Consider the following 25,743-nt stretch of genomic DNA (forward strand, 5'->3'; position numbering starts at 1 on the left):
GAGATATGCTGATGATACAGGTTTATAGTTCGTTTCATTCGTATTATGGCTGATAGATAGGCCCATGTCAATACAAATCGCTCCGATTTAAGTCTAGTTTCTCATCATCAATGACAAAGACAAATAAAAGTCCTGCTTTTGTCCCAAACTCAGATACTAGTAGGCCTAAAGTCTATATTTTTAATTCAACAAGAGATGCAATTACAAATTAGGCATACCGCTGATTAATATTCAAAATGAAAATGTGATACGTCTTCTTCGATGAATCGTTGAATCCAGTTGTATACCAAGGATTCTCTGGCAGCCGCGTAGCCAGGGGGGCGGTGGGGGCGGTCGCCCCCCCCCCTAAAAAAAAAAGAGAAAGAAGAAAGAAAGAGGACGTAGGAAGAAAAAGGATTAAGAGTCGAGAACGGTACAACGAATTGTCTTCTTTCTCTAATAACTAATGAAACGTCAAAGCTTCTGCGCTTCGCGCTGGAGGGGGGGAAATTTAATTCGGGTAAGGATTAAGACTCGAGAACGGTTCAACGCATCGTCATCTTTCTCTAATAACTTATGAAACGTCAAAGCTTCCGCGCTACGCGCGGAGGAAGGGGAACTTGATTCAAACAAAGTTTAAGAGTCGCGAACGGTACAACGAATCGTCTTCTTTTTCTCTAATAATTTAATGAAAGGTCAATAGAAACTGAATTTAGACAAGGATTAAGAGTCGAGAAAGGCACAACGAATCATCTTCTTTCTCTAATAATTTAATGAAATGTCAATGAATAATGAAACTCCCCCTCCCTGCATCACTCCCAACGGAGCGCGCTTCGCACGTTTCGCGTGCTCACTATCGCCCCCCTAAAATAAAATCATGGCTACGCGCTTGTTCTCTGGCTGTGGGTCATAGACGCCGGAAGTGGGGTGGCAGGCCCCCCCCCCCCAAAAAAAAAAGTGGGGGGCAAAACGCATTTTTGCTCCCCCCCCCCCCAAAAAAAAAAAAAAAAAACGCCCCCCCCCCCTCCCCACCCAAAAAAAAAAAGCAGTAAAGGAGTAAAGATGGTTGTATTTTTAACCCAAAAGAACATAACAATAATAAAGACTTGAATTAAATCATATATAAAATTCCATTCTATTTCCTAAATTTACATTCGGGCGAAAAATATGCTTATTTAGAAGCCTTGGTCATGTCATGGTCTGAGCCCCCTCACTTTTTGAAAAAGTATGTTACAGACAAAAAGAAAGGAAGTGAGAGAGAAAAAAAAAAAGTGACCTGCCAATGTCACAAATGAGGTATCAAAATATGCTCATCTGACCGTAATTAAATGCCTAAAACCCCCGAGCTTCAGGGGCTCTGCCCCCTGGACCCCACCAAGGGCTCATGAGGCGGCCCCTGGATGCTCATCTGACCGTAATTAATACCTAACACCCCTGAGCTTCCGGGGGCTCTGCCCCGTGGACCCCAAAAAGGGCCCTAAGGCGGGCCCTGGATGCTCATCTGACCGTAGTTAAATATTAAGACCTCTGAGCTTCCGGGGCTCTGCCCCCTGGATCACATCAATGGCCTTAAAGAGGGCCCCTGGATGCTCATAATACCGTAATAAAATACCTAAAACCCCTGAGCTTCCGGGGGCTCTCCTCCCTGGACTCTCCGCTAATTAGTGACCTGCTAGTGTCACAAATAAGGTATCTTAATATGCTTATCTGGCCGTAATTTAATGCCTAAACCCCTGAGCTTACGGGGGCTCAGGCCCTTAACCCCCTGCCGAGGCTCAGACCCTGGACCCCAAGCCAATTTACGCTCTACCTGATCGTTAATGCTCCACTTTGAAAAACGTTCCGCGGGGCCTGCATTTAACGTGTAAGAGTGGTGGTGATGCAGATTTTTCTTCTGCCCCCATCCCCTTCCAAACGTTTTTGCTCATTACGTCACTGCCCCTGGAAGGTGAGCCCCTTGGAATGTTTGCCCCCCCCCCCCCCAATCCCAAACTGCTTCCGGCGCGCCTGCTGTGGGGTACTAGTTCGAAAATGCCCTGACAACTAAAAACAAAAAACAAAACAAAACAGAGGAACAAGCAAAAACCAAACAACAAAACAAAGCAAAACAAACAAGCAAACAAACAACAAAAGCAAAATAATGAGAAGAAGGTCAGCACTACCTGAATTGCCCTATCCCCGATTCTCAAAAATCCGCTAAGAGCCAACATAACCATTCTATTGAGTACTTTGTTTAGAGCGCCATCTTGCGATCATGAATCTCCCCTTGCTTGCTCTCTCTCTCTCTCTCTCTCTCTCTCTCTCTATCCCTCCATCTCCTTCTGATAATGAGCCCTATTGAAATCTGAGATGTGCCCATTTTCTTTGACAAATAGCCCTTTTCCTTTCGATAAATGCCCTATTTACCCTATCGGAATCTCATATCATATCTCATATCTTTTAGATAAAGAAGTGCCCCATTCACATCTGATTATTGCCCCTTATCAATTCTGAGAAGTGCCCGTTTTACTTTGGCAAGTGTCCTTTTCCTTTGTAATAATTTCCCCTTCCCCTTTTAATAAGTGCCCTTTCTCTTTTCAATAATAGCCCCTTCCCTTTCTCATAAATGCCCCTTTTCACCTTTGATGGTCAGTGCCTCTTTAACTTTAACATGTGCTTTTTTTCTTTTTCAAAAAGTGTCATTTCCCTTCTAATAAGTGCCCCTTTTTCCTTTCTCCACTGAACATGCGCCCCTAATTTAAAGCGACTAAGAGCAACATTTTTCTTCTATTTCCACCAAAGCTTGTGCATTACGCTCGCTTGCATTTTTAGTTGATATAATTTTGTTACTTATTAAAGGCCTTTTCAGTCTCTTATAAGATGTAATTTTGTTCACTGCGACCTCACAAATCTTACTTTTTTGTTGATGAATCACCTTCTTGCCCTGGGGCGGTGGAGCGTCTTCCAAAGTGTGGGAGGCACCAACAATGAAAGGGCACTTTCTAAAAAAAGGGGCACCTACAAAGGGAAACCTCAAAGAGGATAAGCACCATTAAGACATTGGTAATTTTGGTATATACCCGTACATCGTCATGATTTCGATTACAGTACCAGGGATGACATCAATATTTGTTTCTCTTCTTACGTGGTACAAGATACTGCATACTTGCAGTTGGGTGTGATGTTAGGACTGGTGAGTTCGCAGTGCGAAAAATTACATAGATCTGATAAAGAGCACCCAAAGAAAAAACACTGATGAGTTTTTAACACAATGTCTAGGGAAAATTACATAAAAAGAGGCTCTAAGTCGCTTTGAATTAGGGGCGCATGCTGTGGAAAAAGGAGAAGTGGGTACTCAGGCGCGGATCCAGGATTTCTTAGGGGAGGGGGCCCAACTTTTTTTTTTTTGCTCCCGAAAAATTTGAAAATCGCGCCGGCCGAAAAGTCGCTCAGTGGGGGGGGGGGGGGGGGGGGGGTACAGAGCACAATTTTTTTTTTTTTTTTTTTGCTCCCGAAAATTTGAAAAACGCGCCGGCCAAAAATTCGCTCAGTGGGGGGGGGGGGGGGGGGGGGGGGGGGGGGGGGGGGGGTAGTGAGCACATTTTTTTTTTTTTTGATCCTCAAAAAAATTTCAATTTGCACCCCCCCCCCCTTGAGCGCCAGGGGGGGGCCCCAACCCCCCAAAAAGGTAAAAATCACGTGATTTTACATGATTTTTTTCTCAAGGGGGGGGGTCCGGGCCCCCCGGGCCCCCCCCCTGGATCCGCCACTGTGGGTACTTATCAGAAGGGAAAAGGACAGTTATCAGAAAAGAAAAGGTGCATGTGTCAAAGTGAATAAAAAGGGCAATCGATCATCAGGGGTGAACTGAATGGGGCACTTCACCTGAAGAAGGACACTCAACAAGAATGCAAAGGCACTTGTGAGCATGGTAATTGGGAATCTGTTGAAGGGAAAGGGCACCTACACATTTTAATAGGGGCATTTATCAGATGTAAAAAGGGGCATTTTGAAAATTTTATAGGGGAAGGGGGTCGTATAAAAAAAGGATAAGGGGCACTTATCTGAACGAAATATGGTACCTATGAGATAGGAAAAGGGGCACGTGTCAAAATAAAAGAGGCACTTATCAGAGGTGAAAAGTGGCATTTAAAGGTAATACAAAGTTTTGGTATGGGGTCATGGATTTGGTTCAAATTATATTATTGGAAGCATATGCGATCCTACAGTGGCGTACCTGGGGTACTCCGTCAGGGGGGGGGGGGCAAGCGACCGAAACAAACAAAAAAGGCGATGCTAATTTTCACTTCTGGCGAGCGAGCGAGCGAGCAAAAAAAAAATCTTTAAGTAACGTTTGGTATATAAACTGGTATTGTTGCAAGTTGGGGGTGGGAACATTCACTTGTTAGCGACGTTAATTTCATTTTTTTGCAAACTAGTGTAGCGAGCAAGAAAAAAAATCACTTCTTTTTTAATAATTGCCACTTAAACTTGGTTCAATTGTCCCATGCAGGGCGCGGGAACAATATTGTGTTTAGGGTGATTTTATATCCATTTTAGCTAGCGAGCGAAAATACATCTTTCTCTCAATGAATTGCTATATAAAATTTGTTTCATTGTTGCAGGTAGGGGGCGGGCACAATCGTGTTTAAGGCAATGTCAATCCCATTTTGGCGGGCAGGCAACCCCTACATTTCTCTTTTTAATGATATTGTAGCAGGTTAGTGGTGGGCACATAATTCCACGAGCTAGCGAGCGTAGCGAGCGAAAAAAAAATCACTTTTCTTTATAGGGAAAATATGGTACATAAAACTTGGGTTCATTGTTCCATGTCAGGGACGTGATTATTAAAAGCGGTGTTATTTCTATTTTGGCGAGCGAGCGTAGCGAGCGAGCAAAATTTTTGTAATGATAATTGGTTCATAAATTTCAGATTTTTTTGTTGCAGGGCAGGGCTTACACAATCATGTCTAAGGTGATGTTAATTCCGTTTTGGCGAGCACGAGCACACCAAAACTTCTTTGAATAACGTTTCGTACATAATTATTAACTGGTTGTTGCAGGTTGGGGCGGGCACGTTAGCGGTGTCAATTCCATTTTGGCGAGCGAGCATAGCGAGCAAGCAAAAAAAATAAATTCTCTTTTAATAGAAATTAATAAATAAACTTGTTTTATTGGTGCAGGTCAGGATGGACGCAATCGCGTTTAACGCGATTCAATTCCTTTTGGCGAGAGGGCGAAAAAAACTCTTCCATTTTTAATGATATTGTTGCAGGTCAAGGGTGGGCAATATTGTTTCCAAAGCAATGTCTATTCATTTATTCGCGAGCGAGTGTAGCGAGCGATAAAAATGAATTAGTCTCTTTTAGTAACATTTGGTACATATATTGTGTGTTATTGTTGCCATGGTTGCAGGTCGGGGCCCGTCGGGGCAGGCACAATTGTATTCTAGGCAATACTAATCCTTTTCTTTTTTCAGGGGGACGAGGAAGTGAAAACATTTCATACAAAACAGGCTAGCAAGCAGTTCGCGCCAGCGAAGAGTTTCAAATTTGTTATATCACTTATATTTTCCTATTTTCATTTGTTTTAATTTTTCAGGGCCGTATGCGGAATATTTTACTGATGGGGGAAGGGGGAAAGATGCGTTAAAAGTTTTCGAAGAATCTCAAAAGCAAAAGGAGTGAAGGGAGTTCGAGCGACCGAACTGGTCATGAGGGTACTTTTGCATTTTCAAAAGTAGAATTGAAGGATTTGGTATAGGCCTACACTACATTTTCAGGAAAAAAACTGTACGATTTCAAAATATCTGGGGTCAACTGCCCCCCCCCCCTGGTGCTTACGGCCATGTTCTTTATTTTTTTCCCCCATTTATTCCTTTCCTTTTCTTTTCCCTTTTTCTTCCTTTTCTCTTCTTCTTCCTTTTTTCTTTCCTTTTTTTCCTTTTTTCTCTTTCTTTCCTTTTTTCTTTCCTTTTCCTTTTTTCTTTTTCTTTCCTTTCCCTTTCTTTTCTTTTCTTTCCCCTTTTTCTTTTTTTTCCCCTGGAGCCCGTCAGGGGGGGCACTCTGCCCCCCCCCCCCCCTGCCCCCCCCCCCCCCCCCATAGGTACGCCAGTGCGATCCTACAATATTCAGTGATCGTTGTCGCGGTTGAAATCGAGTTTAACTTAGTTATGAAATTGTAAATAATACACTCTTTTTGTTGTATAACTCCCTGTCAAGGTCAATATATTAATTAGGCTATAAAATAATGTTTCTTGACTAAAATCGACCAATTTGAAAGTGACTCAAAGATGGGGTTATTATCCAAAAGGAAAATTGATCACATCGTGGTTACTGCCCCTCACGCGCGGATATGATACGCGTTAGTAATGCTGTTTGTACGTAGTACGTACTGCGTACCGTACGTAATTTATTCAGATTTATGAAGAGTTAGAGGTGGATGTTGCGGTTCGAATTTGATGGTTCTTGCTCATGTGAATGTAAGTAGATAATATTTTTGTTAGAGTATATGAATTTGGTTGTGTTACATATAATTATTATGATATTGTACCTGATTAACTTAGTGTAGAAAATGAGTTTCGGTAAGGGTTTCATTTTGAACATGAAACAGTTAATATGACTGATGTGGAAGGATCCGGCCCGTAGATGGCTGTGCTATAGCCTATGCGGCAGCTCAGCAAGCCGGTGCCGGTGCCCTTTGCATTTGGCATGCTGCTCTGCGCTGCTAGCTGCGCTTGCTTCATCATGGGCATGGCTATACAATATACTACTCTCGAATATAACATTAACAGTCTATAGCCGAAGTAATTAAGTATGCTGTTAATTTTATGTATAACTATGAAGTATGATGTTGAATCAATGGGCATGATGGGTGGCCTATGTAACTAGTAGTAGACTAGTCTAACTCCGGGAAGCTCCAACAGCTTCGGGTGGTTTCCTTGGTTTCTCTTGGGGGCTAGTAAAACAGCCGATTGGGTGATATTATCGTTAAATCTGCAAAGGAAGTACTTACAATTTTTACATCATAGGGTGCACGACTCCTCAGGGCTCAACTCCAATCACTTGAATGTATAATTTGAAGAAGTCTTCGATGGGAAAAAAAGGTTAATTCGGGGTACTACACCAACGATTCTTCCATGTCGCAGCGTTGATTCAAAATAGCGATGAGAAGGTACGCATGCGTGGCAGTGGCGAAGAAAATATGAATATTCAGGCTATCGAGCGCCGATCGCTCGAAATCGCTGAATATGCACGAGGTTGAGAAGGGCTCTGTTTGTTCGAAAATGCGTCCTAAAATTAAAAATAAGGACCGTCCGCATTTTTGCAGATTTTTTTCTTCTTTTGCGCTCTGCAGGTTTTTGGTTCCTGATCAGGGCGCTGCCGATGCGAAAAACGGATTCCGCGTAATAAATACACTCAGTTCACTGTCTACTTTTATATTATGGGTTGTCCATCTTTCCAAAGATTTATCGCTCATAGTCATAGACTGTGAAAGTCCCTGTACAAAGTCAATGAAAAATGCATCGACAAAATCATCACGCAATCCTTTTTCGCATTGCCAAGGCACGGATCGGAAATTGGAATCATCAGCAAAAATGTGGACGATCCTTATTTTTGCAGATGCCTTTGTCAAGTTTTACGAAAACGGTCCTCGTTTGTAGGGGACGATCCTTATTCTCTGACCAGCGCCCTTACTGCTTATGCCAAATAATATTTTGTAAGAGTAAATGATAAATCATGTCCCAAAAACAAAAGTCTTAATCACTTATCCAAATTCAACTTTGTCTTCAACTTTCAAGAGTAAGTTTAGATCAAATTTTCAGTCTCTTTTATTTGTTAGCCTCTTATGGGTAGGGTCAGCTCCTCTCTTTAGAGACAGAAGCAGACCAAATGGTCTGCTCTGCAAACTTTGGTGGCATGATCTGCCACCAGACTTTGGACTAAGTGAAAATAAAAAACATGCCGTGAAAACCTGTTTCTCCAAGTGACCATGTTTATGTAATGAATAATATAACTTTGGTACGAAATCTAGTGAGAAAGGTAGTCCATGCTGTTGTCATACAAAGTTAATAATGATCCAATCTTGGACAAATTATACTAAGCCCAATCGTACTAAGCCCTACACGTATGTCATTTAAGAGATAATCTCATTCAGAGTTATAATAGTTCAAACTTCAAAGGCCTCTCAAATTGTTAGTCTTCTTGTTGCATCCTGCTGACCTCTGATGTCATCAAGCTATTGTTATTGGGGGGAAATAATGTCCTTGAATCTCCACATCATGATTGAGGTCATTAAATGCCATCTAGTTCTGAAGCCCAAAAGTTGTTTGGAAGAAGGTATTGACTTTATATTGATTAGTCTTGTATGCTCCACTGAGTCAACACAATAAGAAATACAGCCTAAGCCTCCTATGTGCTTAGTGTGTGAGTGTGGGTGGATGGGTAGATGGATGAGAATTGTTATCATTTGAATGGGGGAAATAAATGTCCAGGAGGTGAATCATATTTCTTGGAATATAGAGCACAATTTGAGGTAAGGATATATAACTAATGAATAATGAACACTAACTTCAATCTGGTGATCAAGTCAGAGCATGCTTACTCATTGGTATTTTGACTCAGAAATCTGCCTCATTTGGGGGGGGGGGGGGGGGTCTTGACCTCTTCGGGTGGGGATGGGAACAGATTTTAAACATATATGAAATCAGCGTGGTTCTCAGTACTATTTCATTTGATGGCAAGATTCTATATTCGATATTTGACTGTTGGCTTAACAGAAATTACTTTTTACAACTTTAATCTTCCCCACTTCTTGGAAGTTCATGTTTAAAGCTGCTTAGTTTTCTAGATTGGCAATATTGATTTTACACATTTTTTATCAGATATAAATCTATCATTTTATTGCCTTCGTGGTCAGTACAGACAACAAGACAAACATTCTGACCATTTCCTGCCAGCAACTTTCAACAATACAATTAGTTTGACATGTAATCCTGATCAAAACTTCCTGACTAGACTCTGTAAACAATAAATTCACACCAAGATTATCCAGTAATGGTTTAAAGGAAACCAGACAATGTGGGCAACTTAATCTTAGAAGGAAACATTGATTATTTCTGAAGGTAAAATTAGAGAGTTATGTACATTGTGGGAGGAAAGGAAGGAAGGAAATAAGAATGTTTCTCATCATTTATAGGCCAAAGTGAGTCACAGGGAAAATATTTTGTGATTCATGAATATCATCACCTTCGCCTTTGGGGCCAGATTAGTTTGCACCTTTGTGTAGACTGCAGGGAGTGGAGCTTGTGTTTTCATACTGGTGGCTCAGGTTTGCTCACTTTTGACATGCTGCAGTGGGTAAACATTTGACGAATAAGGCTTTAACTTGTACATGAATAGGGATTTATTTTCTCTCCCAGTAGTACAGTATGTTAGTAACCTTATTGGATTTTAACTTTATAAATTGAGAAGTGATAATTTACCTGATTGCCCCCAAGTGCATACCCATGTGTGTTAGACAAGTTCCTGAAGCATATTAAATGCAAGAGATATAATGGTAATGGAACAAAGTTGTTCATCAAATATCATATATATTGCATAATAGAATATGATGGTTTTTCACACTCCCTTACCCTATGTAAATTTGTATCCCTCTGTGTTTGCTTTCTCATTTGTCATGTGATTTTCTCCAGGCAGTCTAGCCAGTCTTCAATTCTCATGCTTTGTCAGTCAGCATAATTAGTATGTTTAACATGTACTGTACATGTAGGGCTATCTCTTTATCTGCCGGTCTACCACCATGTGTTATTATAATGAAGATAGTACCTGTAGTTATATCATGAATATCAGACAACACCTTGTACAATCCTGTTTCCTTTCTGTGGTTGGTGGCTTTTAAATCAGCAAAGCAGATACTTAGCTTTAGGAAACAGAATGAGCATATTTTTTTTGAAAAATAGCATTTATTGCTCTCATTTGTTTAACACTTTTTTTGTACATGTACTTACGATGAACAAGACATAAGTAGGAAAATGTAATTCATGTTTAAGTAGTACCATGTGTACATGTACAGTAGGCCTATACTGGGTCCTGTATTATATAAAGAGTTGTGATTGATCTGAAATTCAGAAGCACTCGCAATTGTGTACTGAAGAGATAGGAGTTGCGATTAATTAATTTGAATCAATCGCACCTATTATAAATAATACAGGGTCCTGATCTACTTTAATAAATGGTGGAGCTTGTAATCAGGCCCCGACAGAAAAGTTGAAACCTTTCTTTTATCTTTTTGATTGGGACTGGAAGTTGGATACAGTATGGTGTGTGTGTGTCTGTGAGGGAGGGAGGGGGGGGGGGGGTTGTAATGCTGGTGTGAAATGCATTTCATTATGGAGATTATACATTTGCTTGTAAACATCTTTAATATGTTGATTTCATTTACCATCTGCTTTCATAGCACAATTTTTTTCCTTCTCCTTGCCTCAAAGTGACTGATGGTTGGAACATGTGTAGGCCATGCCATCTCATCATGGATCTGTGATTAATGTTTATAACATGTGCTTCTTTGTTGAACAACATTTCACGTCCCTGTAGTTTAGGCCACTCAGAAAGCTTGAAGGCCGGCATTGTTCACAAAGTGTGTGCTCAAAGGATGCCCTTCATCTCTGACTCCCTGATCCGTGTTTGACGTTTAATTTAGTTTTGCTGAATGATGATAATCTTCATACCATTGAATTATAACTTGTTCTTGAAAACATGTTAATCCTTCTCCATCCTCTCCTCTCGGACACATGAGTTTGTTAGCGTGTTTTTGGTTCTGACTTTGGAACCACATTAAATGAGCTCAGCTCTACTGATCATGATTTCTTGCATATTGTTGCAGTTCTCAGATTTCAGGCCATTGAAATAGAACTTCCTTTATATTGATGAAATCACTTCCTTGAAGGCTCATATTCCAGTTTACATAAAGATTCAAAATTTTATCGAGGGAATTTTTTTGTGTAAGAAGGAATATCTTCACTTTGTACTGTGATTCAACTTATGTGTGTTTTTGAAATTGAAAGTTTGCCAGTAGGTCCTTTTTTCTTTTTTTCTTCTGTTGTCATACTCTAAATTTACACACACACTATTTCAACTGTGACTCTTGAACTTTGTTAAGATTATGCATACATGTAGGAAGGATATCAGGACGGAAAGACCGGTCATGCCTGTAGATTATTTTTCTGATTCTGTATTATGGTAGTGTATAGAGTCAGTCAACATGATAAAATACTCCTGCTCATTCAATACACCAAACTTTGCTGAAGCTGGACAATCCACTGGTTGGTATATGAGGGAAACTTTTGAAATACGGTACATTTTAAGCAGACTTCTTCAATCTAAAGCAAGTGTGATAAATAGGTTAGAAATCCTTTTGACTTTCTATACATCAGGGCCCCGTATTATAAAACTTTTGACTTACCATAATAGTAACTCCCCGAGTTACTATTATGGTAGTTACCATCAATGGTAACTACCATCGGAGCTTAATATCCGTTGCATAAAACCGATATTAACTAATATAAGAAAAACCCGCGAATGGTCTTCTTGGACGAGCCAGAAATTTTAGCGCATGCGCAATACCCGTCGTCTGCTAGATATAGCCACTGAGATAAACACCGAAGACGGCTGCTGCTAATCTACAATTATCGTCCATCGTACGTATTTCTTGACTTTAATCATTTTTATGTGTTAATCGAAAGAGCATATTCATTCTGCTATACATATTGATAAATGTATTAGTACTGGCAATAAATTTGCAGCCTTTACTCAGACAGTATTTGCCATCGTACTGGGGTTTAATTGTAATGTTTACGTCATATCTCCGCAGCCGTACGTGCTTTTAGAAGCCAGCGGGGACTAGAGTACTGAGCTCCCCGGAGGAGCTGGGTAGCATAATCTGACATTCGACTACTAGCATGACTAGATTGGGTGGTGTTTTGAACATTCGTTTATCTACAATACCCGATGATTTAAAGTTGTTTAAGGGTAAACAACTTGCAATTACCTCATAATATCATTCTAAAAATGTAAAATACTAGACTCTCAATTAGAATATCTAGATAAAATTAAGACTCTCGATAAGACAAGTCGATTAGAATTTCAACTTCATTCAAATTTCTAGTCTATAATTATATAGACTCTCAATTAGAATTTCAACTTTATTCAGCTTCAGACTAGTAGTAGATCTATAATCAGATACTATTTAAAATAGTATAGACCCTAGACTATATGTCTAGTGTCACAGTGTGTGCATGCCCAGTGTGAGAGCTGAGGGATAATTGGGCCGGCGATTGGGCCGGCGATTAACAGGGGCATGAAATATAACGATATACTGAGCTGTATAAACTATAATCTAGATCGACTACATGTAAGCAGGGAGTTGGAAAAGCCCTCCCTAATGTAAGTTTGCGGGGGGGGGGGGGGTGTTTTTATTTCTCAGACTCAAGAGTCGGACTGAGTAAGGTCTATAAACCGAGTGTAGATTTACAGAACCCAATAATATTAACATGATTAAGTAGTAAACTATAGCATAGACTAGCTTTTACTCATACATAGATCTACATTGGTTGAAAAAGTAAATCTTTTACTATTATTAGTATTATAGGCCCTAGTACTTGATATTGTGAGTATTGAGTGGTCTAGTCTAAGCAAACTCCTTAAACTTTAATTTATTTTTCAATTGATAAATAATAATAATAGTTATTGATAATAATAATAATAATAATAATAATAATAATAATATAATATATTGTAAAATGCATTAACTACATGTAGAGTCTAGTCTATATTTAAAAGTTAAATAGTGGTAATTTAATTGGCAGGTTTTGGACCTATACTAGTAGAAATATTGAGATGTACTGCATGAGTCTATAGATCGAGGCCCTATACTGATCGAGTAACAAAACCGAACAACAATCTTGTGTTTAAAAGGGTTTGATACCGTCAAATTTGATTTAACAGAACTCATTTTAAACAATCTTTCTGGCTTCTCATTAGTTTTTTAATTTTGTTTCTTCATTCTAGGAAATGGTGAAACGCAGGCCGAATTTGACAGGTCGGGATGTCCGCTGCCTGGCAGACTACGTAAAAAAGAACCGCCAAGCTTTGTTCGGCAAAGCGGGGAACTGTGTGGAAAAGGTTTGTAAAATCCAATGCAGATCTATTTATTAAAATTTCCAGGACATAACTATGATTTCGAATTTGAATAAAGAGTCTCTTTATCTAACTTATTTTAATTTTTCCTTCTTTCAACTTTTCTTCTAATAAGTATACCGAAAATGATGTTTTGGTTTTCATTTTTTCTGATGCCCAAGACAGAATGCAGTCCACTGTCTTTGGAGACAGTTGGATGCTACCATATGAGAGTATTCTTTCAAAATAAGTAAGGGTGAATTAATATGTTAATCATCTATTGCATATAATTAAAGAGAACTTGAGTAGGTTCCAATTTACATTGTACTTTTTGTTCTTGAATTTTTGTAGATCAAAAAACGAAAAGAGGATGCATGGGCCCTAGGGCTCGTATCCCTAGAGGCCCAGGGACTCCAACCAGGTAGAACAGTAAAGGACTTGCGTCTTACCTGGAACGAAATGGCGGCAAAGGCCCGAAAGTACCGGGACGCAAAGAACAAGACAGGTAAATTAAGCTGTCTTTATTGTGTAACAGATAAAACTGTAAAAGGTACCTTTCTTGTATACTCCTACCACATGTAATTTATCACCAATAGTTACCTGTGCTTTGGAAAAGTTAAAAAGTAAGAAAGCATTTGTGCAATAAAAAAACAAGTTTTTAAAATGGTGGGATTCCATCTGCTATTAGTATCTACTGTACCACCATAGGTCATCATAAATTGTACATGCATTAAAAAATTATCTTTAATATATCATATCAACATTCATGACTTAGGACAACAGCCTAGTGTTTGAATGCTAGGCTTTTTTTATTTTTATTTCTCTTTAAAAAGATAGCATGTTTTGCATACTCTAGAGTAGCCTGTCAAGAAGAGTATTGAATTAGTAAAGGGGTTTATTATTATCAGGAGACTTGGTTGGTAGATTGGTGGTCTCATAATCCGACGACCTAGGTTCGAAACCATGTCGTCGATGCACTAGTGTCCTTGGTATTAAGGCATTATTCCTCATTACCAAGGTCCCTTAGATAGGACCTAAAGTCGTCGGTTACTAATAAGCACTTGTGCTTTTTTAGCAGTCGGGTAAAATAACCACCACTAAACCGCAAATCACAACTTACACTTATTTGGTGTAGATTATTAACCATCACGACCTAATCCAAGATCTCTCTTTAACTGTACGATCGATATTAACATTTCGTAAAATTTATGGTAAGAAGTTAACATTTATTTCTTTGACTTTGGATCATTAGGAGGTGGACCACCAGTGGAATATAATGAGAAGCACGAGGCAGTACTGGAGGCAATGGTGGAGGAGAGTGTGGAGGGCATTCTGGGGCCAGAAGAGGAGGCTGGATACCTAGCTCTCCCTTCGAGCCAAATGTCACAGGTAAAATTTGTAGAATTTGATTGACCCCCTCTCTGGGTATGAGAGTACAAACAAACATAAAAATATACATGACTTGTGAATATGTACATCTTTGGTTTAACCCTAACTGAGCCAAGGGGGGGGGGGGGGAAACAAGTACCCCCACCCCCCTCCTCAACACTTTGCACGATATGTCTGCATCGCTGGCCAAAATCTCAGGGAAGGGGGCGGGGGAGCCCTTTCCCTAACTCTGAGAACTTCAAAAATACCCAGGCCTAATCAGGGTTTATCTTGAATTGTAGATGGTATTGAAATGCTTACCACTATATTACTTAATTTAGTTGACGACCTTCAAAGTGTCAATGTTATGTTGACCACCCTACCCCCCTAACTCTATTTGAAAAATTTATCCCATTGAACATGAGATTCAAATGTGGCATGTATTTTTATGTGAGGCATTTTCAATACGGGTATATGGTAATTTTTTTGTTTAACAAAAACAAAATCCTCACTGATGGTGTACGGTACAACAATTTTTTTTTCTTACATTTTTTAAATATTTTTTTTAGGGGGGTGTTTTAAACCTTTTTTTCAAACATATTGATGATTAGATAAAACCCTTACTGACATTGTTCTCTTTTTATCACAGATTTTAATAAATAAAATAATAATAACAACATTTAGACAGTATGGTTCTATAGTTCTTTAAAACTCAATCAAGGCAATCTTTATTGTTATATGCATACAGACAGCAGAAAATGCCATGGCTGTGGCCATGATGGTTAACACCATGGTGGGTGGCATATCTGTGCCGGCCCGGGACCCACAGACCAGTACTAGTGCAGCCAGCAGTGCCGGACCACCAATAGACCAGCCTGTTCTAGTAGGGGATAGCACGGCCAAAGACACCAAAAAGCCAATCAGCTGTTATGAAGAGAGACTTTTGGAGATAGAGGAGGAAAAGTTATTAGTCATGAAGCGTGCGCTTCACGTTTTCGAATTATTTGTCTTTAATCAAAAAGAGGTTTAAAATTGTTACTTTGTTTGTTTTGCAAATTCCATGTTAATTTTGTTCTTATTCATGATAACTTTACCTTTCAGTATTCAAAAAGATTATATCATTGTGCATTTTGGAACTAAGGAAATTAGGTTTCCCAGAAATCTAATATGAATATGTCGTTATTAAAAATGAATTGACTATGCATGAGCGTTCCACCCCCCCCCCCCCCCCCCCCCCCCCCCCCCCCCCCCCCCCCAGTCAGGTTTGGATTAAATATGTGGCCTGCTTCTGAATAGAACAAATTACAAATTCAGGAGATAAACTCTTCCCATATATTATACTGTAAATTAACTGCATCTAAAGATAACAATGTTATGAGGCCAATCTTAAGGATATCTTACACACTTCATTGAAAGAGGGCCTTGAATATGATGTCACATTCATATACAAATTTATAAAACAATATGACTATTGGCAGGTCAGCAGAACATGCCCTAGCCCGGCGATTCCGTGAAATTTGAATTTTGGCTTGGTGCTACCTTAGCAATTAATCCCCCCCCCCCCCCCCCCCCCCCCCGGTTGAATGCAGTACTGAATTGATTAAGATTCTCAATGCAAACAGAAGATTACTACCACTTGAGTTATATAGTACAAGTATACTTCAACAATATTGTCACAACTAAATAGTGCAGTAATAAAAAGAATTAATGTGTCAACTTATAGATGACCCAAAATGGTGTTTTAAAGCAGGGGAAGTCCACCCTAAAAATAAGTATGTTTGAATGATATAAAATATAGATAAACAATAAGGTCAGTGACAGTGAATGTTGAAAAAGATTCTTGGTTACAGTATATAGAAGTCTTCATCATAAAAATCTAGTGGAAATAATTGGCAATAATAGTGTTTCTGATGGCTAAGCCGTTGTCTACAATGTGGTCGTCCCTGTCTGGTTCGTGTTCATGTTGTTCAATACCAAAGTCTACTTCATCAGGCTGCTTCAAATCTTTAGCCACATTGTGCAATACGGCGCATGCAGTGATGATCTTGCACGCTCTTCTGGGTGCCATTTGCATACCATTCAGTAAGCACCTGAATTTGTGCTTTAGTTGGCCGTTGACTTGTTCGATTCTCACTCTCGTGGTAGCATGTGCTCTGCAGAGTAAAGGAATTGAAGTATAACAAATTAAAAACAAAGAATTATTGGGAAGTCTATTAGACTATGAAAATACATGTACATCTAACTACAGTGCTATACATCTAACCTATACATTGTCAAAAGGAAGTAAGTCACATATATGAGTAATTTTCTTTTTTACCTGTAGCTCTTCTGGGCCAAATGGTATTCATGAACACTCATCCTGCTAATTAAGAGATGTGATTGGCAAATTGACATCATGGTATTGCTTTGATGTCTAAAATGGCATACATTCATTCACTTTCTTTTTTAATTGTAGATACAAATATGCATTGAAATGTTTCTTGTAGTACATACCTATTGTAAGCCTGTTCTGCAGGAGTCCTTGGATTTAGCACTGGTGTCATCAGGTATGGTCTTAAAGCGTAACCCGAATCTCCAAGAAGTAGACCATGCTGTTGTAGATCTTCAAAAGTCTGTCCAACTCTGCTGTTCTGTATAAAGGAAGAATCATTATAAGAATGAACATAATATGGTAGAATAGGTGCCCCTTGACCTTTGATATTTATTGCATTCTCTTGCATATACACATTTTGAAAAATTATTAAAAATTGTAAGATCTTAGCTTCACAATTATTTTGTAGCATTTGTAACAAACATTTGACATCAATTTCAATGATTTACATGTATGTCAATATATGTTTTCATGGAGGCATTAAAAACAAAAGTGGGTTACATAGGAAATTTTAGAATCAAAATATTATGGATTTACCTGAAATATCCTGCTGTCATGAGTGCTGCCTGGCCAGCGTGCCAAAATGTTTATGATCTTGTAATTGGTATCACAAATTATTTGGGTGTTGATGGAGTAATATCCTTTTCTGTTCATATAGACGTGCTCACCAGGGCCCAAGGGAGCTCCATTTAGTCTAATGTGTGTTCCGTCGACCACTCCTATGACCTGGGGAAAGCCTGATATGTTGAAGAAATCCACTTGGGCTCTGTTGACTTCTTCCATTGTCGTTGGAAACTTGATTATCTGAAGTGTGAATTGGAGATGCAGAAAGAAAACAAAAATCAATAATTCCATGTTGCAGATCTTCATATGTTATGTATACAATACAAGTCTAATTCATGTGCAAACTTTTGAAATGTAATTTGACGTATATTTTATTCATCGTCATTATATTTATACAGCTATGCTGAAATTCACCAGTATTTATTATTATAGACAGAAACGATGTTATATCAAGAAATGTAATCTTTATCACATTGTAAATTATATGAATAAATATTTATCTCCTACGAATACATTTAATATTCAGAGAATTGGACATGAACTTTCTTTCTTTCAATCAAGTGTTGAGAAAAGTATGTGAAATATCTGAAGAAGTTTGTGAAGTGATTAAAAAAAAAATTATGAGAGAGAGTGCAAGTTTTCTTTGGCTGTACTCGAATTCATGAACATATTCATAGTTATGCTATTAATGGTGATGCAACTAACTATTCCTATAACTATCTATTCTTAAAAACTGATCTCTTTTCTTTCTATACCCCTCGTCTCTCTCTTCCCGGGCCTCTATATAGCTCTCTCTCTCTCTCTCTCTCTTTTCTCCTGTTATTTATTATTTACTTATTAGTTTATGCTTCTCCGGGGAGAATCTTGTTTGAATCTACGTTCTTCCTCTTAATATAATCATGACAGTTGTGTTTTTTTTTTTTTTTTGGTCTTTTCATCAATCATTATTATTATCATTTTCTTTATTATATATAGCAGTATTGTTTTACTATATTTTTTTAAAACCATTTTGTTGTGAGTTTTTTTTTTTGTGACGGTAGTTTAATTATGTTGTATTTTTTACTGCTGTGTATGCGCATATAAATTTATCATTAAGTCTATTTGATATCTGTGCAAAAAGAGGAAATGATGAAATTGGAAATTGAAGACGTTAAAATATCTATCGATTGGCATATAGCTTTCCATACTCTGGGCTCAGCTGTTTCAATTTAGAGTACGTATATTATGTGTGCATGCAACATTTGCCTCTGCCTCTGGTCATGTGAATGTGATGAGAGACTCCTCGTTTTGTGCATTAGAAAGGGTGCTGTTTTCGTCATGACAGTCATTCATCATGCAATCATCATTCAGTAAGAAATTTGTTTTGACATATATACCTATATGAAGGGTCATAGGTACACGATTCATACAATCAAGCTCGCATCATATCACGCCAATTTATGGGCGACTCTACACAAATCAATATACCTAGGACTACGTGCAAAATAGTAATTATACTAGCGCTAGCGCTAGCATCTAGCACTTGCACTCTCGCTAACTTGGGGAAGGAAGTTTGGATAAAGATGTCTTTATTATTATGAATTCTTTATTAGACGTAGCTATTGTTTGATTATATGACCACTAATAAAATGATACTATAGGTCTACAGACTACTACACAGAGACTGCAGTGACAGTAGTAGACAGGCAGCTAGGCTCGGCCAACTAACCGACCGCGCCAGCGCTGGCCCAGCCTCCCGCCCGGCCGCCACAGTCGCGGGCTCTGTCCCATGGCAACCACTAAATTGTCAGACCGCTGCATAGACCTAGATCTATGTCATGTCATTGCTTGGTCGTCTAAGATTAATTAAACATATAAATTTATCTGAAATAGGTCTTCCATGTGTTCATTATAAAATGCATAGTATTTTTAGTAGAATATATGCATGTCATGCATGACAAAAATAGAGTTATTTTTCATCCTCTTAGTCTTATTAATTTGCTGATTGAAAATTCAAAATACAAATTTTAGACAGACTGTATTTTCGTCTTCTCTTTGCTTTATTAAAGAAAAATGTATTGACTTACCTCATGTTTCAGTGTGCCGAGGGTCACTGACACACGGTGAATTACCCTGGATGCTGTTGAGCGGGTGATGCCATGAATCGTGGCCGTGGAATCAAGCACTGCCCCCGTTGCATAAAAATTCAAAGCTATGAAAACTTGCAGCTCTGGGGGAAGTGCCTGATTCCGTTGGGTGTCGTGCTGCAACAGGGGCCGAATCAAATTGATAACATGCATACAACCATCCCTAGTAAACCGGTACTTCCGGAAAATGTCACCATCCCCCAACTCCAACGGCTGGCTGCGATCTCTGAAGATCCGCTCCCTCCTCCTCGCCCTTTCATATCGATGACGCTGCAACACAGCCAGTATCGCAGCCATAGTTACGGTAGTGTTACCGCAAGCTCAGAGGGTAGCGGTAATGTTACCGCTGATCTTTATAGACTTACCGCTGATCTTTATAGACTTACCGCTCAAGTCCAGCGGTAAGTTTTTATGCAACGGATATTTACCGTTTATCTTAAAGTTACCGCTGCTTTTGAGACTTACCGCTCAAATGAGCACTTACCGCTACGGTAACTGTTTTATAATACGGGACCCTGTTGCAGGTATCTTGTACAGTAGGTATAAATTTGGACAATGTTTTTTTGCAAATATTTTATCTGTTTGGAGCTAGATGATTCTTAACCCTCTAGCTCCAAACAGATGGTATCAACAACAAAAAAGAAAGAACAAGAAACACTCAATGGTATGCTCATTTCGTGAGGCTATTTGATGTTGTTAATATATTTTGTGATTGATTTTATGAAATATTTCATAAAATCATGTTTTTGGGGTCCTCATAACTACATATCTGTGCTGGTAGGAACAGACTTTCAGGGTTAGATTCATTTAATTAACAGTTGTATCTTTTACTTTTCATTTTCTTTCAGGAAGACTATTGGACACTCAACTGAAAGCAGTGCTTATTGATGTTGAGAAAAGTTTAGAGGTCAGTAGTCGGTACTCTTTAATTATTCTCTCAAATTAGTTTCAGCTTAGCCTTACAGGCTAAGGTAAAAACATGAAAACATGAAAACATGTTCTAAGATTTAAAAATGCTCCTAATATTTTAAAAACTGTTGCATCTGATCGATACACATATCTATAAAAACCTAATTACGCCCTCCCATCATTAGTTTTCCAGGGGTAATTAGAAATATGTAACTAGTATTTCTTAGGTGATATCAACATATTTTCTTAGGGATGGGGGGGGGGGGGCTGTGGACATTTTGACGTAACCAGGGTCAGCTCTGCAGAAAAGAAATACAGTCTGAAGTTCATAAATTGACAACATGAATTGCCCCTACGTGGGAAATCTGTAGAAGGCATTTTTAAAGTCACACTGATTAATCTTTTATGATAAATTACAAACCCTTTTGAGGACTTGGCTTGCTACATTGTGCACACTTGTGAAAGTAATGCGCTAATCTTCTGTACAGGTCTTGAAAAATGGTATTGTAAAATGATTTCCTCCTAGTTATAATTGGTTTCACTTTCATTTAGTTTTTCGATTTCAATAGACCGAACCCTGGGAATATAGATATCAATGCATTTATTGCTTCTCTGTAGTTTGTGGTATATTCAAGTCTTAGTACACTTCCTTGATTTGGGTTTGATCCAGGACGTCGGACTATAAAATGTAAGGAACAGCCAGTGTATGTAGAGGACTTAAAGTACTAAACATTCACACATTTCTAAATCAAAATGGGCTTCATACAACCAGTATGGCTCAAATCACTGAAGACATATTGGAATGAGCAGTTGTGCAGAACAGAAGGTTAACATGTCCAGAAGCAAAATATAGGGATTTGAATAGCTGAGTATACTGTTTTATGAATGGTTGATGTTTAACAGTGAAGATAAATTGTTTGAAACTAAGGTAAATTCCATCCCTGGCATAAGATTCAACAAGCTGTCATTCTACCTTATTCTTAAAAGGGGAGGGGAAGAGGAAGGCATGCATGATGACATAACTTTTTGAAAGTGCACTTGGAGGTTACTTCTTGCTTAAAATTGTAGGGTTTGATCATTGATGGTTTGTGACTCAAGCTTTTTGCTCAATTATGAACTGTCAATTGCAAGAACACAAGGTCTAGAAGTCAAAGCAGTAGAGTTGTGTCTATGCACGGCAGACTTGCAGCAATTGGAGAATCTGGTCATAATGAGTAAAGATGTAGACTTGATGAAACAGGATTTCTGTCCCCAGTAGCAGCTGTAAAGGAAAAGTTAGTCAGAGCTCTTCCCCTTGGTGTCACTCTGCTGCAAGGTGTCTTGTGTTGATTGGTTTCAATCATTCAACGATTATGTCCAGAGTGTAAGATTTAGTAAAATGGCTTAATTCTAAGTTTTTTTCTTCTTTGTGTGGATGCATCACTTGGGAGATCTTACATACAGTTTCTCCTTGGCAAATGAACATAATACTCAATGAGGCTTATCATTTTCATATATAGACTTAAAACGTGACATTCTTGTACAATATGTGCACATAATCTTTTTCAATGGATGCTGACTTTGTTTTAAGCATTACTATTTAATTAGCTTGTTAGCATGATTCACCTCAGATTATTATGGGTTACAAAGTGGCAGGCTGTGGCCTCGTGATATGACAGCGATGAGAAGCTGCTGTTATAGTCTGCCGAACAGAGACACATTTAAAGACCTCAAGTATAAAGACAGAGAATAATGTAGTCCATTACATCTACCGGTACATTTTTATTACTCTTGCATGTTAGCTGACCCCTCCTTTTTGACCACTTTTTGAATAATTATTTATTATTAACATGAATTTTCATGATTAATGTAGAGTTGCTATCAATATTTTGTTGATTGCAAATTGTGCATGAAATACTTCCGTGTGAAGGAAGTTTATACAATTTTGTATAGAAAGTACTTGTTTCTAACTAGGAATAAAAATGTATTCATTATCCAGACATTTATTTCCTCGTTTCTGGTTTCGTCACTTCAGTACTTGGCAGAATCTTCAGCCCACAGCACGGAAAGGGTTCAAACTCCCTGCACTATTACCAGATTGTTATCAAATTATTGATGAAACTTCAGAAAGATGACATCTTTACTTAATTAAAAAGATAGCACTGTCCCTCAAATAACTTTTAATGTATAACCTATTCTTCCTCTAATTGTTGATACTTGATAGGCCTATAAGCTATATACAGTAGGGAAAGTGAGAATGCTGGTCTGGTCTGTTCAACAAATGACAATCACAAACTAAAATGTATAGAAAATTAGAAAGCCTTTATTTCATTGACAGCTGACATTGTCTTGATAAGATGAATTGGCAAGGCTTGAAATTTACACTGTTTGTTCAACAAATATCACCCAGGTATGCTTATTTCTTATTCCTCAACATGCAGTTAACATGATTTTTCAATAATACAGTTATACTGTACACATTAGTTCTGTGTGGCACAAACAGATTACAGGTGTATGTACATGTATATGTTACACTTGTCTTGTCAGGAATATTTGTGATGTAATTCGTCATATACAGGTTGAGTTCAATATCTGACTGATTAAATCACTTATTGGTTAAATGTGTTATCAGACAGTTCAGTGTATTACCTGCAATCTACATATACATAAACCTGACTACAAATTGATTTTCCCCAGGTTGATTGCAAGTGAATACTTCCAATATATAAATATATGGAAATTTTGTTCTGTTTAGGTTGGGTTTTGTTATGTTTTAAATTGTTTGGTTGTTTGCTGGAATTGTGATTATTCTACGTACGTAATACCTACATGTACATACAGTATCACATAGACAGGTGTACCATATAGGCTTCCATGATTGTATGATTTTTTTTTTAACATTAATATTTTCATCTGGTAAGGTGTCATCTGCCTTCTTTCTCCTGCTGCTGAGACCATAGTGGTCTGGTTTATTTTGTTTGTTGCCTTGGAAATTGTTGCAGCTCTGTGCTGATTGTTTTATAAAAATCTAGGATAACAGCATGGGTATGTATCAGGTGACATGTGGCTGTTGTTTTTTGTACAAACATTTGTGTTTGTATTCAACCACATTGCCTACATGTAGGTTGCTGTGCTCATGTAACATAATCATGAAGTATGTAGTCCAACATGGTGATATATGTTGTGATTTCATGCAGTCCAGCTAATGAAGGCAACCCACTTGAATTCAAATTCAGCTTCCCAGGCATGTGCATGAATCTCCATTGTTTTTTGGCTACAGATTCAAATTTCATCTGAACTACATACATACTGTACATACAGTACATGTAGGAGTATTGGGTGATGTGTATATTGTGTATTGAGTCTGATTGTCAGCTAAGTCTCAAATTATATGAGATTGTTTTGTTTTGTCTTCTATGTCTTTAAAACAAACAAAACGTTCTACATCTTTATGCTGCCTTGAAATAGCACCTGAGTACCCCCAAAGATACACGTAGGCCTACATTACATGTGAGCCTACTCTCAATGTCTGTTTCACTTTTGTTCTGCCATCAGTAATGATGAATAGCTCTCTAATGTCTGGCCAGATAATCAATTTCATGAATGAAAATTGTAAATGTATACATGGATTTAAAGGAGTGGCAATATTTCATCAAAAATGTTACAAACAGGACACTGTGACTACAAAGCAAATCCAATTCACCCATATTTGCATGCACCGTTTTGTGTAAATAAAATGTATGTGATACAATCAAAGAAGGAAGGCCAGACATCTTTGCTCCATGTTTACATAATCACTTATTCTATTCAAAGTTTCAAACCTTGTTTGGCTATGTGCAGTTCAATGGTTATCTATAGGGGCATTCACACTGTAAGCAAATACCCTGGATTTTTTCTCACTTTCCAGAGTTTTGTCACAAATTGCTAGGAAACTAGCCCAAAACTTGACAAAAAAACCTGAATTGAAAACAAAACCTCTTGAGTGTTTTGTTAGAACTCTGGCCAAAACTCTGCAAGTTTTTGCAGTGTAACACTTTTGAATTTTGCTCATGTGACTCTTCTCAATTCTCTGCTGTTGCATGCAGAGCAGGGACAAGTTCGCGGATGCACATTGCGCACTACTCGCCAAAACACCATCAATATTTATATGGGTTTTCCAGTGGTGTAAAAGGAAGTTTTAAAAGTCCCAGTGATTTTCAAATTGATTTTTTGGTAGTGTAAATGAGCTTATTGTGATCTCAAATATATCACAAAAGGATTGTCTGGATCTTCTGTTTATTTTGTGAGTCATATCATTGGTGAATTGCATGTACATCTGTGATCAGTGTATTAAAAAATGAAGAAAAAACCCTGCTTTGTCCCTTTGATTTGCTGAATAAGAGATTTGATGGGTTTGAACTGATTGGAATTTGTCTCCTTGCATGGTGTGAAGGAAAAGATTTACTTTGACACTCAGGAAGTGAAAACACAATCAATTTCATTCATCAAAAGTTACACCCATGGTCCCATGCTATACCTAGTCTAAATGCACAGACTGTTGTCAGTCGTAGTGTGTAGCAGAGGGTCTGAACTGCAAGACTATGAAAACTGCATGGTGATGTGTGTATTGTGTTTTTACAGACGTGTGTCAATCAGATATGATTATTTACGTCTGGGGACCGACCTTTAAACGTCACCATCCGAAAGACGTGACTCAGTTTCGAACCTGCGTCCTCGGCTGAATCAGTTTGTAACTTCCACTGTTAGCTTGATTACAGGCGCACACCACAACGCCACAAAGGTGTGTGTGTGTATTGGGTTTTTACAGACGTGTGTCAATCAGATATGATTATTTACGTCTGGGGACCGACCTTTAAACATCACCATCCGAAAGACATGACTCAGTTTCGAACCTGCGTCCTCGGCTGAATCAGTTTGTAACTTCCACCTTTAGCTGGATTACAGGCGCACGTCACAATGCCTAGTTCTACTTTACTCCATTACCCTTGCACTAAGGCTGCTACTGACATGTAGCAAATACTGATAGTGTTGGGCTAGGCTCATGACTCTATGAGAAATTGAGTTAATGTCAAATGAGAGTCTGTACTTGCAAACTAGGCTGTATCATTGAAATGATTATAAGGCTTATTTGTTTTGACACTCAGATTCTTTCTTGCACTTTGCAGAAAGTTAGTAGTATACAAATTTTTGATGCCGTTATATTTTTATTTTACTTACCGTGATGACCTGCATGTCATCAATGGTCACTTAATTTGATTTCCCATTTTGTTATTTCGGCCTCGCATTTTTGCTG

The 25,743-nt window shown here is 38.4% G+C and overlaps 3 protein-coding genes across 3 annotated transcripts in view; 2 read left to right on the forward strand and 1 right to left on the reverse strand.

Moving 5' to 3' along the window:
• The first annotated feature begins 6,388 nt into the window (after nucleotides 1-6,388).
• The window catches only part of LOC100893485 (serine/arginine repetitive matrix protein 1), a 53,247-nt gene continuing 33,892 nt past the window's right edge, over nucleotides 6,389-25,743 (forward strand). The window contains exons 1-2 of the mRNA XM_030971983.1: nucleotides 6,389-6,439; nucleotides 20,411-20,469. The gene's annotated coding sequence lies outside the window, so the exon portion shown is untranslated. The remainder of the gene's footprint in view (nucleotides 6,440-20,410; nucleotides 20,470-25,743) is intronic.
• LOC115919131 lies at nucleotides 11,389-15,711 on the forward strand. Its single transcript, XM_030971984.1, has 5 exons — nucleotides 11,389-11,656; nucleotides 13,026-13,139; nucleotides 13,485-13,638; nucleotides 14,386-14,522; nucleotides 15,250-15,711. Exons 2-5 carry the CDS (start codon nucleotides 13,029-13,031, stop codon nucleotides 15,529-15,531), a joined length of 684 nt encoding a protein of 227 aa, XP_030827844.1. The 5' UTR covers nucleotides 11,389-11,656; nucleotides 13,026-13,028; the 3' UTR covers nucleotides 15,532-15,711.
• On the reverse strand, nucleotides 16,066-20,077 carry LOC764873 (putative nuclease HARBI1). Its single transcript, XM_011667091.2, has 4 exons — nucleotides 19,503-20,077; nucleotides 17,410-17,676; nucleotides 16,995-17,131; nucleotides 16,066-16,654 (listed from the first exon to the last, which is right to left on the reverse strand). The coding sequence occupies exons 1-4, from the start codon at nucleotides 19,857-19,859 to the stop codon at nucleotides 16,378-16,380; spliced, it is 1,038 nt and encodes a 345-aa protein (XP_011665393.1). The 5' UTR covers nucleotides 19,860-20,077; the 3' UTR covers nucleotides 16,066-16,377.

This window comes from Strongylocentrotus purpuratus, unplaced genomic scaffold (genome assembly GCF_000002235.5).
Source record: "Strongylocentrotus purpuratus isolate Spur 01 unplaced genomic scaffold, Spur_5.0 spur5_scaffold_6, whole genome shotgun sequence".
In the NCBI taxonomy this organism is placed as follows: domain Eukaryota; kingdom Metazoa; phylum Echinodermata; class Echinoidea; order Camarodonta; family Strongylocentrotidae; genus Strongylocentrotus; species Strongylocentrotus purpuratus.

What these genes read in the sequence shown, in the direction of transcription:
- LOC115919131 (XM_030971984.1), top strand. Translation starts at nt 13,029, where the DNA reads ATGGTGAAACGCAGGCCGAATTTGACAGGTCGGGATGTCCGCTGCCTG. An exon ending in CGGGGAACTGTGTGGAAAAG is followed by an intron (nt 13,140 to 13,484) that starts GTTTGTAAAATC and finishes GAATTTTTGTAG; the next exon opens with ATCAAAAAACGAAAAGAGGA. An exon ending in GGACGCAAAGAACAAGACAG is followed by an intron (nt 13,639 to 14,385) that starts GTAAATTAAGCT and finishes TTGGATCATTAG; the next exon opens with GAGGTGGACCACCAGTGGAA.
- LOC764873 (XM_011667091.2), bottom strand. Translation starts at nt 19,859, where the DNA reads ATGGCTGCGATACTGGCTGTGTTGCAGCGTCATCGATATGAAAGGGCG. An exon ending in TCGGCACACTGAAACATGAG is followed by an intron (nt 17,677 to 19,502) that starts GTAAGTCAATAC and finishes TTCACACTTCAG; the next exon opens with ATAATCAAGTTTCCAACGAC. An exon ending in ATGACAGCAGGATATTTCAG is followed by an intron (nt 17,132 to 17,409) that starts GTAAATCCATAA and finishes TCCTTTATACAG; the next exon opens with AACAGCAGAGTTGGACAGAC.